Source organism: Drosophila hydei, unplaced genomic scaffold, assembly GCF_003285905.1.
Source record: "Drosophila hydei strain 15085-1641.00,03,60 unplaced genomic scaffold, DhydRS2 tig00000315-arrow-arrow-pilon, whole genome shotgun sequence".
Lineage (NCBI taxonomy): Eukaryota > Metazoa > Arthropoda > Insecta > Diptera > Drosophilidae > Drosophila > Drosophila hydei.
In genome coordinates, this window is record NW_022045707.1 from 1,063,201 (window position 1) to 1,082,911 (window position 19,711).

Below are 19,711 nucleotides of genomic sequence, written 5' to 3' on the forward strand. Positions count from 1 at the left end.
ATATGTAGAGAAGATATTTATGAGTAAATCGTCTTTGATTTTGTTGAATTTTTTTTAATTTTTCTAGTTTTTGATTTTTGTGTTTTTTAGTTTTTCATTATGAACAATTTGAATTACGTACACAAATATATATATATATATATACTTTCTATATATATATATTTTGAAATATTTTTTTTGATTTCAGTTTGTTTTTTCTTTAACAAAATCTATACATATATATATATATATATATATATAAATATATATATATACATACAGCATTAATCGACAAACAAACAATTACTAAGTAGATATTGGTATATATATTAGTATAACTGTCAAATGCGGCTCGCCTTTAGTTGTGTTCCCCGTTTGTCTGATACAGCTTAGATTAGTTAGTTAATCGCTTCATTTAACTACATTTAGTAACAATTTGTATAAACAATTTTTTGCTTAACATCTAGACATGCCTTAAGCCTAAAATACAATTTAGCTTGGACGTCAAACCAATCCATATACATATATATATATAGGAATATATATATATATATAGTGTTTTTTATATATTTCATCACAATTCACTTTGCATCTGCCTTTTTGCTGTTTCTTTCAGTTGTGCAACTTTTTAACAAAGAAAATTTAAATATTTTATTAATTTTTAAAAAAATAATATAATTAATTTAATTTAATGTTTTTCATTTCAAATTTGACTTAGTTAACAGCTAACGCTCTAATATTTATTGCATACAAAATTCTCTTCTTTATTTGATTGGCTCTTAAATTGGATTTGCTTTTTCTTTTTTGGCAATTATCATGCACCCTGTATTATCCTTGAATAGATTTTAATTTTTTTATTTATACTTTACTTTTTGCTCGTTCACAGTTTTAGCCGGAGGAAATGAGTAAATTGTTGCCGTCTGCTATCTGTCGTCGCCCGTCAGCCTGGCATCAGCTTTGTAGTGCCTGTTGTTCTGGAGTGCTGCGACTATTGGCATATGCCCCAAATCAAGTTGGGCTAAGCCAATTCATTCACAGTTTGATTTGAACATAAGTCTCAAGTTTGATTTGATCAACAACAATTTATTACACTTCGACTCGAAGTTTTTGATCTGTTTAACCCATCTGTGTTGAAGTTCCCTAGCAACTTGCACAGTTTTCATACTGGAACTGCTTAAGTTGGGACACTGTTGAACTGCTCTAAATTCCATAGTTTCTATGCTGGAATTTATAGATATTTCAATCAAATTTCGCTGTGAACGAGTATTTCACAGTCGTCTATGCCCGATTGCAAAGTGCTTACTTGTTATATATTTTTATATATTTTATTTTATTTTCCTTTATTTTTGTTTTGGTTTTGTTTTTGTTTTTGTTTTGCTTTCAACATAAATCTCTTGAGTTAAATCGCATTATACAATGCGCTGCATATTTGTATGTACGTTTCACACACAAAGCTCGAAACGTTAATTAGCAGCTCGCTTTGCATAATAGAGAAAAAATTACTTGGGAAAATCGCGCAAACACTTTTCCTCTGCTCTGAAAAACAAGGTCAGATTTTAGCTTTTTGAACATTAAGCAAAACCAACGAGATTTGGAATACCCAAATATATACATATACATATATATATATATATATATATATATATATAAACTACACAGATAGCTAAACATAATTAGTTTAAACATTTGAATACATTGTATTTGAATTGTTGCTAAACACCTACTTAAACTAGCTTAAGAATAGAACAAATTCAAATATATATATAATATATATATATACTTTATATATATTTTTATTCTGTATTTTCTATATCAAAGGAACTCTATATAATTGTCGCAGAATCTTCCAAAAATATTCCCAAAAGAAATTTCTAGCTAAATTGTTACTGAATCAAAAAAATAAACTTTAACATTCTGTATACCCTTCTTCCATTATAACGAATTTGATGTATCCTTATTCAGAGCAAACGATGTTTTACCTTTGCTATGGCAAATGCCAAACATACTCTACACTGGCATCATTTCATGATGACTTCTACAGACTCTTTCCTAGAAGATAATGTTCTAAGGTAACCTAAGCCCTGGCAACATTTTATATGTACTCTGGCATGGCATAATTATATGATGAACTTTTTTATATCCTTTCTTATGAATTGCTTTTATGATGCGCTCCGTATACCCTCTGGCATAAATGTGTGATGAGCTCAGTACTAAATTATCATTTAGCTTTCCTCTGGCACACATTTAAATCGAGCTACGTATTCACTTTACGATGGCTCTAAGTTTCTTTTAAACTCTGTGTACTCTGGCATAATTTGATGATGAACTCTAAACTCGCTATCATATGACATCATTTCTATACGACTAATGCTTATACCCTTTTCTCTCTGACAAAAATTTTGGTGTAAGAAAATGATTCGAAATAAAACTGGTCCCCTTTAAAAATGAGCATAAATTATGGATAAGATCTGAAATGGAATTGGAGAGGTGGACAGTAAACCACATGGGTACGCTTACTAATTAAAGCATAGACTACTAGATACTCTTACCAGCTAGAACTAAATTGCAATTGAGCAACTTTTTGGTTTTCTCTTTAAAGTATTTTCAGTTAATCGAGAACTGTATAACGTACACATAGATTCATATTTAACACATTTTATTTTATTATTATTATTCATATTTATTCTGTTATTATTTACTGCAAGTTACAGTCGTCGGATGCGTTGTTGATTTGCTGTTTGGTCTTGCGTGAAGCACGGCGTATGAGCGATCTAAAAAAATATACACAAAATTATTAACAATCTAGTGAGTCTGTATGCACTGAGAGAAACTGAAGGGTTATTAATGCATTGCATTACAAAAATTATAAATTAATTAGGGCATAGATAGAAAAAAAAAAAAATATATATATATAGAAGACGTGACCGTAGCTTCTCTTTATATTCGGTGTATTGCATACACTCAGCGAAAAAAAGTGATTATTAAAGAGAACTTTCTAGTCTAAGAGTTAAGCATAAAATATGCCTAAGACAAAGTTTATAAAAATGGATCAGTTCTAAGCTGCTTAAGCTTTCCTAGCTGCTCATGTAACTCTGTAAATTGCGTACACTTGGAGAAAAAATGTGCTACTAAAGGCAAGCTAGAAATGCCACAGCTTATGTTTACTTGAAGTTAGAGTTTCGCTGAAGTTGCTCGACTGTTTCTTCCAGTGTTCATACGCACCTGGAACGCGGCTTTAGCTTTGCCTCCGCACTGGTGCTGGCCACATCGACAGCGTCCACTAGGCTCGACTTCTTGTCCCCGCTCACCGAGGGGCTGTTCATGCGGTTTTTGTCTGCAAAAGAAACAAAGGCTTATATACATATATACATATATATATCGGGATATATAGCGCTGTGTATCAATAATAAACAAGCGACACTTTCGCATGCGTTCGCCACGCGAGACGTCGCACGTGCATGCAAATAAATGCGAAAATCCAATTTTCTGTTGGCGCTCGGCAATTTTTGTTGCCCTCTGTCAAATTGTGGCTACTGCAGCAGTAGTAACGCGGCAACTGCAAGTTGCAACACAGCCAGCACACAGGAATCGCAACTTCCCTCGCATTGATCCCTTTCGCGTGGCCAACTTCGCTCACCTTTCGCTCTGCTTTGTGCTACTCTGTTGCGTGCAACATAATTAACTTATGAGCAGAGATGGATAATTGTCTGCAACTGAAGCTCGCTAGGTGCAACTGCCAGCTGAAAGCAGCCCAAGCAGAGCTGCAACCATGTGAAGCTGAAGCTAATAAATGTGAGAAGATTGAGTTTCAAATACCCTAGCAGACAGCTGCAATGCTCAGGGTTCTATTGAGCACAGTTTGCACAGGCTTTCGAGAGGATCTGGCAAGGACTTGGCAAGGACTTAGACAACTATTTGATAGAACCATTCGAATTCAACTTAAGCTTTTTCGTGCAAGATAAAATATGAATGCTATGAATATTTAGCTAATCAATTTTTGATTCTACTTAATATTTATTCATTTATATGGCAAGTCTTACCCCGACTAATGCTAGCCGTAAGCTATATATCAGTAGCTGAGAGGTAGATCAAATGAAAGAACTATGAAATTAGCCATGGCAGTTATATGATATAGGCCTATGATCCAAGTAATCTACTTCTACGTATTAACTACCTATAACAAACAGATGCTTCTATGCTGATCTTATATATATATATCTGTTAATATATATATCTGATATATTTTTTATATTTTTTTAAAATATTTTTAGCGACTTTTTGAAACTGATTTCTACTCATTCTAATGATGCCAACAAGACAAATATTTTTCTGTGAAGAAGTTAGAGAGGATTAGACTTGATATGATATGTGATTCTAATCTGTATATGGATATATGTGGATATGTTTTCATATTCATATTTTTTCAATATTTTTCTAATTAGAAACAAATTTTTATAAATTCTCTACAAACATTTGAAAACTTTTCTCTCTTTTGTCTCAACTTCTTCTAATTGTGAAAAGTATAACAGATTTCCTAACCATAGCTCTCGTGGCTTACCCCAGCCCAAAGTTCTCTTCCCTGATAATTGTCTAAAATAGTTGAAAAATAACTTTTTACAAAACTTTTGGGACGAAAAAAACTATTTGGGATTAAAGAAAAGTTCCAAAAAGTGTTCTGCTAACTACATTAGCTCTTTCCAGTTGTCTCAGTGTAGCCCTTGTGCGCATATACCCCTTGTTGCTTAGAGCAGCTGAGGAGGAACCTTTCAAGTTTGCCGCGCGCACAAAAATTCTTGGAAAAAAAAGTAAGGACGAAAGTCCTGAGAGAACTCGCTTCAATGATTTGATTAGCCTCTGCGCATATTGATTAACTGATTTTGATGGATTTAAAGCGTCTCTCAAATCTGTAGCTTAATGATGATTTATATGCAGCAATTGCTAGAAAATTGAAAATTGCAAATTGAAAATGCGAAATTAAACAGTTTAAAGCGACGGGTTTTCCTCCTCAGTGAAAATCTTTGAAGAGACTAAATTTTGTTAATGCGTCTCAAAGGGTGCTAGAGCAAGACCCCAAGGGAATCCTTCAAAATAAAATATGCATGAGTGTGTCCCTGTGTGTGTGGGTGTGTGTGTGTGCGTAGTGTCAACTGCAAACAAAATGGCGGCTTTCGCCATTGTTGTCGTTGACACAAAAAAGCGCGAAAATCGAGCCGCATGCTGTGTACCAAATGCTCTCTATGCCTCTATATATAGAAGTGTGTGCGTGTGTGTGTGCGTGTGTGTGTGAGTGTGCGTGTTTGTTGTCCTTTTGGCTTATTACACTGTGGCCATGCCACAAATGCACATCTGCAAGCCCCATTCACACAATTTGCCATGCCATAGAGCAGCAAAAATTGTCAGGCTGAAGCCCCATTCGCTTCTGCATAGATGGAATTTGCGAGTATATTTTGAGCGGTATCGAGTTCCACAGTTGTGCCGCCTTCCACACGGACATGTGTATAATTCTGATTCGCTGACTCTGTGTCATTCTGCTCGTGTGGCTGTACTTTGGGCGTGAGACAAACAGAAATTTAAATATCATTTTTATTTGAGCAAGTGGTCCAAAAGGGTCGTTCGATTTGCTCGTCAAGGTTGTTGCAAAGAGAGCTGATTGAGTGACTGATTGACGGATTGATTGATTGATGATCAAGGTGTGGTAAGGTAATAGTTTAAACCTTTTTTAACCCTAACTAAGCTATGTGGATGAGTGTGTACTCTAAGATAAAAAGCTAGCTGATTGATTGATTGATTGATCGATGCTGAAATCAAGCCGCAGTTGAAGGTGAAAACATTTCCCTCTTACTCTAAGTTATCTATGTAATAGTATAAAAGTATATATACTAGCTGATTGATGGATTGACTGACTGATAGATGCTTAATTAAATTAATTAAATTACATTCATTAAATTGTAGTGCAAGCAAATGCATACAGGCATATATAAGGCTGGCTGATTGCTTGACTGACTGATGAATCCATCATGCATGAAGGGATGCTTATAGCAATAGAAAGTTTCATTAGTTACTTAAGCCATCAATGCAAATGTAAATAGAATATATACATATATAGCTGACTGATTGATTCAATCACTGATAGTTAAGTCACTCCACGTGTGTGGAGTAAGATAGACTGGCTCTGCCCTACAGCTTGTCTTTGTGATATCTGAATCATTTAAACATATGAAAGATCAATTGATTGACCCTGATTGAGTGGCTCTGATTGTATGATTTGTGCATTGAATTATGTTCAACACTCAGCCTAAGGTTTTGTTGTTGAAATGTTGTACTCATGCCAGAACATTGACATATGTGAGTGATTGATTGATTGATTGATTGAATGAATAGAAGTCCCATTGATGGCTTCAGACTGTTGAGTCTTTACATTAGCTAATTTATGATACAATAAGTTAAATTTATGAAAAAAAGTGATTGATTGATTGACGAGTTGACTGATGACTAGCTGACTGATTGAGGATCAATGTTCGGCTGAAGTCTGTTAAGCTTTGTAGCTGATGCTTGGCTTCGAAAAGTTCTTTCGCATTTCCCAAGGCATTCGCAATCTGAGAAAACTTTCATTTCTGTAGATGATAACTGAGCGTGAAAATCGATTGAGAATTCCTTTCGCAATGCTGGAAATTCATGAAAGTTGGCTGCAATGCATCAAACCTTTTCCCAGGCCTTCCATTTACTGTAGGTACTTCTCGCTTCCTTTCACTTTCCCCTCTCTATCTGTCTCTCGCTCCTTTTCAATTTATTAATAGCCTAAGAAGGGTATTTCAGCTTCGGCTAGCTCTTTGTGATAGCAGCAGACGAGCAGCGCGACGACTGTTAAGATTTTTGTTGTTGTTAAATTACATTTGGCCTAGCCGAGCTACAAACACGAGCTTCAACTGGCAACTGTGGCATGTGGTGTGTGGCATGTGGCATGTGGCATGTGGCATGCCTGAAGTCGCGTTTGTAAAAGTTTCAATTGAGTTACGGTTACAGTTGGCTGCTTGCAAATAAAACTGCTTGCGGTTCGCTTCGCTGCGCCGCACCACAGCAACCGCCAAGCCACATTACATTTGCCGCCTATGCCTATGCGTGTGTGTGTGTGTGTGTGTGTGAGTGGGGCGGCAGCTTTTGAGGGCGTGCCAGACGTGTGTGCGCCTTTTCCTTGAGCTAGACAAATCAGGTGCAGTTCAGCCAGACGCTCGGCCTACACGCGCTCGCCCATTTTTTGTGCCCCATCACCCACGCACACACACACACATAAGCACGCACGTGCTTAGGCTATTGAGCTGTCACACACACACACACTTGGGCGGACACCTTCAAGCAAAGTACGAACGATTTGTTTTTTGTTTCTTTTTTTTTGCATATGCCACATTGTACGCGTGGTTTTTTAAGGCAATTACTTGTTATACCTTACGCTGTCAAAGTGAAACGGGTATATTGGTTTTATTAAGCATGCCCTTGGCTACAGCTGCAGTCTCTATGGAGACCTCGAGCCTCGACTAGGCAGGCATTGTCACAGCTAATAACATATTATGCCCTACACAGACAAGGTGAAACGGGCATATTGGTTTTATTGAGCATATGTTTAGCTGCAGTTTAAATATCTTGAATTATATATGCATATGCCACAATTGTCTAAATATTATATATATATATTACTGTAAACAGTCAAGGCGAGCCGGGCATATTGGTTTTGTGTACTCTTTCAACTATCAATTCTATGCGCACCTATAACTTTGTTTGTGTGTAGAAATGATGAATATAGAGCTAGTTCTTTAAGTCGTCAGTGTCAAATTTCGATCGATATTTAGCGATATTTGTGTATCGATTATGCGCTGAGTCAAACTTAATTGTTGTAAGAGAGAATTTGCTTGTTGTAGCTGCTTCTGGTTTTATAGCTGTGCTGAGTAATACTTTATCGATAATTATCGATGTTTGGCTTTTGAAAAAAATCTACTTCTCTATGCATAGCTTGTAACTTTACTGTTCATAGACCAGACAATTTGAGCTGTTGCTGCAGCATATTGAATAGTCGTGTATACCCGTCTGAAGTGTTGATCTAAATTTCTTCTGCGTCGCTGCCTTGGCCTCAATTCGCGTGATTAACTGCTCAGACTAGGACTTGATTTTGCTTTTTTTTAGGTTTCCAAGCAGGTAGGGTGAGTGTGTAGGGCGTGAGCTGAGGAGAGTGCGTTAGGCAGAGAGAGAGCTAGAGGGAGAGAGAGAGGGGGTGACTGGGTGGCTCGGTGGTTGGCTGTGAGGGTGTCAAAACATGTTTAGTGCCATCGATGCAAACGTTTCTTTTGTGAATTGAACTGTCACTAGTGTTTGTTGCTATTTGACATTTGACCTTCACTATTCACACTCGCCCGCACACACACACACCCACACACGCCTTGTTTGTTGTGCTGTCAACGACAGTTTTCGTTGTCTGCTTGGACAATACAAAATAATTTACAAATTTTGTGGCTCACATTTAATATGCGAGCGAGTGAGTGTGTGCGCAAAGCAAATACAATTTGTATAGCAGGCACACACACGCACACACGCACACACACGCAGACAGACAGACACCTAGGCACACACATTAAAGCTTTAAATTGCATTTCAGCTGAGAGCTCGCTTGTGGCTGGAAGCCAACTTTGCACTTGATTTAAATGACTTTTGCGGGTCGTTGGGGCTAAATAACTAAAAATTTTATCAAATGCCGCCAGCAGACAATTAAATTAATGTCGAACAGTAGCTGAGAGGGCTGGCTATTGTTGTTGTTGCTGCTGCTGCTGCTGTCGATGGGCGTGGCTGTGCCAACACGGAAATTATATTCATTATTTCGAGAACAAGCAGCAGCGCGTGGCGAACATTAATTAACTGTTTATTTATATTGGTAACAAGCAGAGAAAGCAGCGAAGGGGCAAGAGAGAGCGTCCAAAATTATGGAAAACTTCTTCACAAGGCGCAGAGCTGAGGAAGATGACGAGTAGAAGGCGGACTGATAGCAGAGATAGCCAGGCAGTTTTTTGCATGGGTCCTAATGTGTCTGGTCAATGGAAATTAAATACTTTTGCGTCTAATTAGCAGGTAAGGCTATTTGCATAATTAATACGAGCTCAGGCACAACTTTTGAACTTCATTTTTTTAGTTACGCTGATTAATGAGCTCAAAAAGTTTCAGACATCAGCATTTGTTGCCCATTGTTGAAGGAAATCCAATAGAGATAAAGATATATAGATATATATATAGGGCTTACGGAATTTCTAAATTTGTTCACTTTTTATGAATTATTAAACTCTGAGCCCATTGCAAAGAGTAGCGCGGGGTATATTGGTGTTTGGGAAACACTTTGTAACAGGCAGAAGCAGACGTGACAAAGCTCATGAAGGTGACGAGCTGAGTCAATCTAGCCATGTCAGTCACTTTCGATACCTTGATATCGATAAGTAATCGATATTAATATCCACAAGTGATCTAAGCGCTTCTCTCCCAATTCCTCCAGAAGTGTAGCTCTGTGTGTGTGCAGGATATTCCCTAGTCGGACACTCCCAACTAAAGCACTGTTACCTGTTTTTTTTTCTGTAGACTTCAGTTTCTTCAGTCTATTGCCTGTCCGCACGATACATATAAATAATTGAGAAAAAAGGGGTTTGTCCTGTTGTTGGGACTCGCTGTCTCATCCTTTCGCTTTGTATTCGTTGCGCAGTTGTATTTCACTTTCTTCTTTTTATGTGCTTTGGCAAATTTTAACAATTAATTTGGGTCAAACACAGACGCAGGCGAAGCAATGTTAATTACACTCAATTAGCCAAATTGTCGACAATTTGTCAATGTTGCGTATGCACTGCGAGAAAAGTCTATATCCCGGCTAATTAGTAACTGATTTCGGAGGCCACAACGTCAGGTGTCCAAGCGAACAGCTGTCGTCAGGCATCAAGAAGCAACAAGGAAGGGTTAGACAACGCGGCAGCTAGACGGGGCAGACTAGAAAGAGGCAGACTCTAACTAGCCAATAAACTATTTAGCTATTCAGATATTCTAATTAAGAGCGCTGAACTTAAGGTATAATATTATATATAAGGTATCATATTATATATAAGGTATAATATTATATATATAATAATATTAGTGATCTAATTTATGGGCCTTGCATAGAGAAGCTACACAATAGCTGAAGTGTTCTGCTTCTGTATAGACTGAATCCCTGCGCTCTTCTATATATATTTATAGTGAGAAAACTATTGAGAGTGCATTTAAAGGCAGATCTGTTTATAGTAATTGAAGCTGAATAACAAATTTAATATTTAAAGTGCTTTTAATCTTCGTGTTCTATGTCTCTGCACAAACATGTTTAAGGTATTCGAAAAGCAGAATATTATTAATAGAGTCAACTTACATACAAAATTTGAGTACTCAAAGTATGCTCTAAATATCTTATTAAGTTTATACATTTATCTTTCACTCATAGCTGGGAGCTTGTAAAGCAAGTAGAGCTAAGTAGGCCCACACTTATCGGGCAACAACGTGCTGCTAGCGCTTAAAGAATAGAATAGAATATATAACTGTATAAACAATAGTTAAATTTCAATTGTGTATTTTATAGGCAGATGAATTCGGATTATGGGCAGACGCAGTATAGTTCAGCACTTAAATTATAATTACGTAGATTAAACCACAAATATGCATATATCTATAAATATATATATATCTATATTGTTGTCTATATATGTATATGTGCTGCTTTTATTAATGAGCTTATGGCTTAAATCGTTTTATTGCTATACTCGTTCGCGAAGTAAGCAGAGTCTGCTCGTTCGTCTGCAAAGCAGAGACTTGAAACTTAAGTCAAGCGATAATGCAAGCTATATAGCAGACATATCTATGCACAGATGCAGCATGCCAGTCTGAGATCAAGCAAAAATAATATTTTTGTAACTGTGAGCGAGTATTGTGCAGTCGGTTACTCGCTTTTTTTTGTCGTTTTTTGTCGACTTGCATTATTTTCAATTATTGCTGAAGGTAATCGGCAGATCGTATTTCCATTTGGCGTTGCTGGCAGTCGCTTTAAGGCCTTAAATTTTGTGCAGCTTTACGAAGTTGAGTGGGAAAGTGCTTGGCTCGAGTCGCAGCTAGCCGGCAATCGAAATGGCAAATTGATATTTGCTGGCAGACAAAGCAAAGCAAAGCATTTTGTCAAGCTGAAATTATTTCCGTTTGTCAGTTACCGGCTGACAAAAGTTGCAGCAGTTTCCACTGCAGCAAAACAATTTCCACAGTTTCATTTGTGAAATTCACAAATTCCTTTCTCTGTTTTTGTTTTTGTGTTTTTTGTCTACTCACTGCGACTGGACGAGGCGCTGACGTAGGCCGAGGAGCGCCGCTTGAAGCCGCTTGGCGCTGCCTCGCCGCTGGAGCCGCCGCCTGGGCCGCCGCTGCTGCCACTGCTCGCTGGCAGAAAGCGGGAAAGGGAGAGCAGCGTCTTGAACAGCTCCGTCACGTTGGTGTCCTCCTTCGCCGAGCACTCGAGCACCTTGGCCCTGCAAGAAAAGAGTGAAAAACACGGCACGTTTAAACTCTAGCCAAAGTTTCGGGCAGCTTGCATAAATTACGTATACGTCACGTTACGTATACGTAATGCGGGTGCATCTGCACGATGTGGGTCAGGCCCAGAAAAGTGACCACATTTACATGACAGGGCTAAAAAGTACCACAATGTTGGCCAAATTCGTAAAGTGTTTCGTTTAAGCTGAAAGGGAAAAGTTATTCGACGCGTAGATACCCTGTGATTAACTAACTCTAGACAGAAGGACAGCAAAGTGGAACTACTTTAGAGACATTCGTTGACCAGAGATGAGAGTAGTCCAACAAGTGAAGTTTGACTACTTTAGCCACAGTTTGCACAGGCTGATCAGCCCTATTCATAATTCGATTGCTCTAATATATATCCATATATTCTCTATAGTGTATATACCTAACTGAGTGAAATTGTTGCAGGGCATCGACAGCAGACAGCAGTGCAACAATAATGTTCAATTCACCACATGCTTCAGGCACACACACGTCACATTCAACAAAGCTGCAAGCGTTTACGGATAAGGCACGCGACGACAGCTGAAAAATGGGCAATGGCGGAAAATTTGACGGCGGGCAAAGTAAAACTGCCAACGGCAAATGGCAAATGGCAAACGGCAAACGACGCTTAAATGGCTAAATTAGTCGTATCATGAATTTAGCCAGTGTTGCGGCCACGAAGTGGGCGAGCTGCTCAATTGCAGGGAAAAGCTGTCAACAGCAGCCACAACCAAAATGGAACGGAGAGAGAGGGCGTGAGAGAGCGAGAGAGGGCGAGAGACAAACAGAGCTGAGCTAGCTGAGATTTTCTTGTGTGAATCTGAAGTGAGTTGCAGCCACGTTTTAGTGTCCTGGAACCTATTAAATAGGGACATATAGAATGGAATGAAAGCAGCTCTCCTAGTCGGATAACCCTCTTTTATCTGTTGTTAAATGAAAGAGTTTTGAGGCCAGGTAGTTAGCTGTAATGGCAGCTGAAAGGGTGAGAAGCGAAAGCTAACGATGCAAGCATGGATCCTAGAGTACGTTGCATGAGATCAGAGAAGGTTGGGAATATTGATAAATAAATTGATAAAAAAATACAAATAGACTAGAGACGGAACAGAGTTAATGGTTCGTGCCTAAAAGAACTAATTGAAGAACTGAAGTTAGTCTGGATATCCCAAACAGCCCTCGTAATACTCTACTCTCGCGCTGTCCTTGTGCACAATGCGAACGAAATGAATTGTTAATGCAGCAACAATAAATCAGACAGCGTTTACTTTAATGAATTGTTCAAGTTGCAAATGTGGCGAAGCGGAAAAACGTTTCTCTTCTTCTTCTTCTTTTCCTTTTGTTTTTATTTATTTTTATTTTTTTGCTGTTGGTCCTTTTGGGAAAATAATCTACTTATGCAATTGCAAATGCTACGAAAGGAGAGATAATTGCACGTGTGTGCGGCAGGTGAGTGCGCTTAACCACAGACAGACACGCAGCAGCAAATTGCAACGCTGTTGCCGTCATGCAACATGCAACACACACAGACAGACAGACACCATGCCTTGCCTTTCAGCATGCCAAAGAGCCACGAACAGAGAGCGCCGCAGAGACTTCAACTGAAAAAAACATACCCCAAAAAAGTTGGCAGTTGACGTGCAAATTTGTGATGCGCGCTGGCAGCAAGGTCGAACAGGCAGCAACCATAGTAACAGCAACAAAAGCAGCAATGGAAACAGAAGCAACAGCAGCAGGAGCAACAGTAGCAAGAACAGCAACAGCAGCCATTGTAAAAGCAGCAGCAACAATTGGAGCAACAGTAGCCACAGCAACAGCAGCAGCAACAACGGCAATTGTAACAGCAACAACTGGAGCAACAGTAGCAACAGTAGCCACAGCAACAGCAGCCTCAGCAAGAGCAACAGGATCTGCAATCAGCAGTAGCAATAGTAGCAACAGTTATAATAGTAGCAGCAGCATCAGCAACAGCAGCAATAATAGCACAAGTAACAACAGTAGCAGCAAAAGAAGTAGCAACAGCAGCAACAACGGCAATTGGAACAGCAACTGGAGCAACAGTGGCCACAGCAACAGCAGCAGCAACAACGGCAATTGTAACAGCAACAACTGGAGCAACAGTAGCAACAGTAGCCACAGCAACAGCAGCAGCAACAGTAGCAAGAACAGCAATAGCAGCAACAACGTCAATTGTAACAGCAACATCTGGAGCCACAGTAGCAACAGTAGCCACAGCAACAGCAGCAGCAACAGTAACACCAGCAACAGTAGCAAGAACAGCAACAGCAGCAACAACGGCAATTGTAACAGCAACAACTGGAGCAACAGTAGCCACAGCAACAGCAGCCTCAGCAAGAGCAACAGGATCTGCAATCAGCAGTAGCAATAGTAGCAACAGTTATAATAGTAGCAGCAGCGTCAGCAACAGCAGCAATAATAGCACAAGTAACAACAGTAGCAGCAAAAGAAGTAGCAACAGCAGCAACAACGGCAATTGAAACAGCAACTGGAGCAACAGTGGCCACAGCAACAGCAGCAGCAACATCAACAGCAACAGCAGCTACAGGATAGTTGATAGATACAACAGTATCAGCAGTAGCAATAATAGCAACAGTAGCACAAGTAGCAACAGCAACAGCAACAGCAATAACTGCATTAACAGTAGCAACAGCAACAGCAGCAGCAGCAGCAGCAACTAAGGCGAAAAGTTCAAGGTGCGTTTCAGCTGCTCCATCAATCTGCTTAACTGTTTAAGGCCACTGAAAGCTTTGTGTGTATTTGCATATATTTATAATAAATCTACACTGAAAGAAATGAGGTGCGCTCAAGTAGTAAACAATCCTACAAATTTTGTAATTTACAAATTAGTAAGCAAATTGAAGGCACAAGGCATAAAGAATATATTTTATCTATTTACAGGACTGAGCATGGGATGCAGAACATCTCCCAGTCTGCAATAATTCTTCATATTTCATATTTAAGCTTGATCTGCTCGACTGACTGAGTTGCAGAGAGTCGGAAAAAATTCTTCGACTGTGAACGAGTATTATGCAGTCGGGTGCAACATTCAGACTTAATTATATATTTCAAATAAATTTGAATTTAGTTTAATTAAATTGAATATGCATGTTGCAAGGCAAAACAGAATTGAAGCTACAACAGAATACCATTAGCTGAGGTGTTCTCGATGGGTCGAAACTCGGCGGCAATGTCATTTAAAAGCTAGTATGACCCATGCAGGGGAATCAGTATATCATGACAAGTCACAGGGAAGACAAGAAGAAGAAGCACTTGCAAAGGCTGGCTGTAGAGCGAGAGGAGGACATAGGGCCACAGCGGGAGGAGGACAAAGAGCAGCAGGAAAATCATAAACAGGACGACGACCAGGCGCAGCAGCAGGAGCCGGCTGAGACTATCGACTGGTGGAAGGAGGTGTGCAAGGATTCGGCCATACATGGAATGCCGTATCTGGCACGCAAGGATCTGCACTTCCTCGAGCGCCTCTTCTGGCTGGCCATGATTTTGGCAACCACCTACTATGCGATCAACAGTTGTCTCTCCCAATGGCAACGCTACAAGGATAGTCCCATTATCTACGAATACGAATATCTGTTTGCGCTGCGCTCCTTTCCCTTCTTGGGAACCACGTTCTGTTCGCAATACAACGAGCTGCCAGCCGAGATAACAACCAAATTGATTGAAGAGTGAGTGTGCCCAGAGCCAAGGCAAAGGACTAAAATAATATCATTGGGGCAATTTGACAGCACCTGGTCCAGCGAAGACTCCGACTCCAATGATATTGAAGTGACTGCCGAAAGGCTGCAATACTACGTCAACTTTTTGCACGTGTTGAATGTCCTTCAATACGATAGCCTGGACACGTTGATGCCCTATGAGAATGACTCCACGTTGCAGAAGTTGCCATTAGCCACGATGCTGTTCGAGCTGCTGCCCAAACGACTAAGACGCCGACCCAAGTTGGTGAACAGCCTGACTGAAATGGGTTTCTGTCGGACAACCAGTCAGCTGGCGAGGTTCGGATATCCGTTTGACAAGCAAATCAGGTGAGCTGATGCATCAGTTTATCAAATATCTGTAGTCTATCAGCTCTTGTCTACCTTAGCCAAAACTATACCGCGCCCAAACGTACTTGCAACTACTTTGAAGAGTGCAACGTGTTCATCAAGCCAGTTGCGCCTGGCTTGCGGATGAATCTGGTAGGTAGCAGCACAGCTGGAGATCCACATATATTTGTATTTTTATCTATTGCTAGTTTATTCACGATGTGAATGAGTTTTTGATGCCGCAAGATCGTCGCACTGTGGGCATCTCTTTGGCAGCCAAAGAAATTCTCGGGCTGGAGGTATTGCTCCACTCCTTTTCAGCCGAGGACAGCGTGCGCAATGTGCCTATCGCCTATCGCAGGTGTCGCTACCCCGAGGAGAACAATCTCAAGTACTACAGCGTAGGTCACACCTGCCATAGAAGTCTTGAATGCACATCAAATTGATTGAGTGGTTGCAGGTCTATTATCCCAGCCTGTGTCGCATGGAGTGCCGCATCGATCGAGCCCTGGCTCTCTGCGACTGCAAGCCCTTCTTCTATGTGGCAGGACCCAAGGATCGCATTTGCAATGTTAAGCAAATGGTGTGCCTGGCGCGTAAGAAGTGGCTGGAGAAGCCCTGTGACTGCATGCCGCTCTGCAAGGAGATCAGCTTTACTGTCGCCGACGTTATCAAGGACGACGAAGTACAGTTGCCCTCTGTCCGCCTCTGTCGTAGTATAAATTGTTTCATCTATCCGATCTTTGCATAGGGCGGCAGTATTCGCTTCAATCGTAGCTATGTCGTCAGCCAGAATCTCCCCAGAATGGGCATCAAACGTCGCGTCATCTTCAGCACGACTCAGCTGATCATGTCGATCGGAGGTGCCATAGGCCTCTTTCTGGGCGCCAGCTTTGTCAGCGTATATGGCTTGACCTATTTACTCATGCACTATCTGGTGGTCAAATGCAAATACCGCCCGAAACTTGAGGTGAATCAAACAGCCGATACACCGATTTGAAGTTAAGCAAGTCTTAAGGGTAAGCAGCATTGTTAATATGTCTAGAGAAACTATATGGATCTATTCTTGTTCAACAGCTTTAATCAATCGAAACGAGCTTGAAAAATAAATCGAGAAAAAACGAATAAAAACTTTTGCTTACAGCATTTCTTGAATTAATTTTTTCAAATATAATATTTGATTGTTTCAATATTTTTATATAATAATACAACGCATATTTTCATAAATATTCAAGATTTTTAAATATATTTTAATAACTTTCTTTAAATATATTTATAAATATGAATTAAATCGTTAAAAATAATTTATTTATATATTAAATATAAAATAAAATTTATTTACTAAAATTTTATTCACAAATGTGATAATGAAATATTTTAAAAAAGTTAGTAAAATGTTAAATTATTTGAAAAAAATATACTTTCTTATAAAGTATTTAAATTTTTAAAACCATAAAATATTTAAAATAAATATTAAAAAATATGATTCAAAATATTTAATATTTATATTTTTATATTATATATTTAATATTTATATATTGTTTTATATTTTAAATAGTTTAGAAAAAAATAAATAATTGTTTTCAAATATCTTTTATATTATATACTTTGCTCTAAGTATTTAAAATATAAAAGAAAATTTAAAATATAAATTCAAGAAAAATGAAATACTTAAAATAAACATTGTTAAAAAAGTAATTTAAAATATTTAAAATTTACAAATTAGCTTAATAATATTAATAAATAAATAAAATAAATCTCTCGCTTAGTTCTCTCTATATTATAATATTAATATTTGAATATTTTAATGCACCCATTTTCGTAAAGTGTATTTATTTATGCTTGCGCTGTGGCTGCGTGCGTGTCCTCTGCATATATATATATATATATATATATATATATATATATATATATATATATATATATAAATATATATATATATACTCTTATATATATTTATATTACTTTTTAAATAAGTTTACACACGCTTGCTTAAACCGCCTCTTGCCACGCCACGCCACGCCCCCTTTCTCTTCGCGCGCGCCTTGTACCACGAATTATGGTAAGTGCGGCCACCACATTGGCCAGACGCAGGAAACAAATTCACCTGCCTCACCTTTTACACCTGCCCCGTAGCTCGGAGCGTCTGTAAGTGATTTTTATGGACGTGCAGTTTATTAAGGACACAATTATGGCTTTATATATGTCTGTGCGTGTGTGTGTGTGTGCGTGTGTGTGTGTGTGTGGGCGTGTTTGAGTACAAAAAAGCGGAAAAGTAGCAAAGTTAATTTTAACAGCAAAGTTCGGCATGCAGCGCCAAAAAAATTTTCAAGCTAATGGAGGTCTGCAAAACTGAGCGGACAACTAGGAAGCCCATATACCCGCTTGGCATTCTATGAAGAGCGAGCTCATCGCAATAGTTTACTTGAACAGAATGTTAAGATTTTCATCAGCCTTGTCGATATACGAAACTTGCTGTGAGCTCTTCAGCTGACAAGTAAGTCAGGCCGACAGGGTTACCAGACCTTCGAAATGTGATAAGTTTGAGAAACTTCTTTAAGCAAACTTGCAGCATGGAACTGTGCGAAAAGCCGCTGCGATTATCGAAGTCTTTTCGATTCATAAAGCTGCTAGAGCAAGCAATATGTGACATGGCATAAAGTTATTTATTTACAGAGCTATTTTAATACCATTTAGACTGCAGTAAAGTTAACTCAAGCTCTTAAATTAAGGCATTTCTTATGCTCGCTGTTTATCGATGTTCAATTGAGGCAGTTACTCGAAACTGCAAATACCCTATATGCAGTGTCCACATTTTATACACAAATGCAATATTAGTTAGTTGGTGTCAATAACTCGCTTAGACAGTCATTTATCAAGAGTTGATCCATTGCTTAGACCTAAGTTGTTTTACTCTGTATTCCTAGAGGCTGCTCCACTGTGTTTTGTTGCCTTCCCTTCGCCTCTCTTTTCTCTAACTATGCTAACAGCAATTTCTAAAGGCTCAAGAGCCCATGTGACTACAACTGCTGCTAGTTACTCAGCTCAGGCACAGTCTGATCGACCAAATAAAGCTCTGTCCAAATAGCCGCTGATGAAGGCGAGCGTCAATTAAATGCAGAAGATAGCTTTAAATTGCCACTATTACATGTTGTCATGCAGCACTGCAACGCGGTGGTGCTTGGTGGTGCTAGGGATCCACTTCTCATGGCATTCGCGTGCATCCTCAGCTGGGAGCTCTCACTTTTTAGCGCTGCGTCTGCTGTTTAGCATGCAAAGCGCGTTTCCTGCGCTGCCAGTCGAGTGCATTGAACGTCCTTGTCAATGCGAAACTTTTTGGTCACAGAGACAGCTAACCAGCCAGTCAGGGTGGCAATTAGGGTGTGTCTACTGTACTTATACAGTAGGTCAGTCAGCCAGCCAGCCAGTCAGCTAGTCAGCCAGTGTGTCGAGTGAGACAGAGTGTTTTTGTCTACCCCGGCCAATTGGCCCAATGTGAATTGCAATTTTCGCTGTTAACAAGCTGCCAACTGATTTCTCATACTTGCCACGCCTTCCGGCCGCCCACTCTCGTCAGCGCTGGCAAACAGATGGCAGCGAGTCACGCTTTTTGTCGCTTAATTTCATTTTGTTGCATTTAATTGCATTTGTCGGCAGCGACAGCGACAGCTACAGCTGCACTTCGTCCAGGTTCTCACATTCATTTTGGTCAACAAAAAATTTATAGCACATTTTTATTGCACTTCTTGCTGGCCAATACTTACGGCAAAAGGGCTGCACGACACTGTGATAGACTAGCGGACACCCTATATAAGCATTCAGCCAACATTATACTAAATTCAAGCTCTTATAGAAAGCTTCTTTGGACATTTTTCTTAAGCTCGTTGTTTATCGATTTTCAGTAAGTGCTGCACTTGAGTTTATATTAGGCTAGCAGATACCCTATGTGCAGTAAAAGAAGTTTCCACTTAGCCAGAGCACTTTTAAGCTTAGATGATGGTTTCGATATTTATCGATTATCAGCTAATTGAGCTCTTTTTAGCTCAGATAATAGTTTATTTTAGTTGATCAATTATGTG

The 19,711-nt window shown here is 39.1% G+C and overlaps 1 protein-coding gene across 1 annotated transcript in view; it reads right to left on the minus strand.

The window, feature by feature from the left end:
* Positions 1–2,674: 2,674 nt before the first annotated feature.
* The window catches only part of LOC111599943 (GTP-binding protein Di-Ras2), a 49,789-nt gene continuing 32,752 nt past the window's right edge, over positions 2,675–19,711 (minus strand). Inside the window, exons 5-7 of the mRNA XM_023315794.2 lie at positions 11,344–11,540; positions 3,202–3,313; positions 2,675–2,750 (exon numbers count right to left, since the gene is read on the minus strand). Coding sequence (XP_023171562.1) covers positions 2,675–2,750; positions 3,202–3,313; positions 11,344–11,540 — 385 coding nt within the window. The remainder of the gene's footprint in view (positions 2,751–3,201; positions 3,314–11,343; positions 11,541–19,711) is intronic.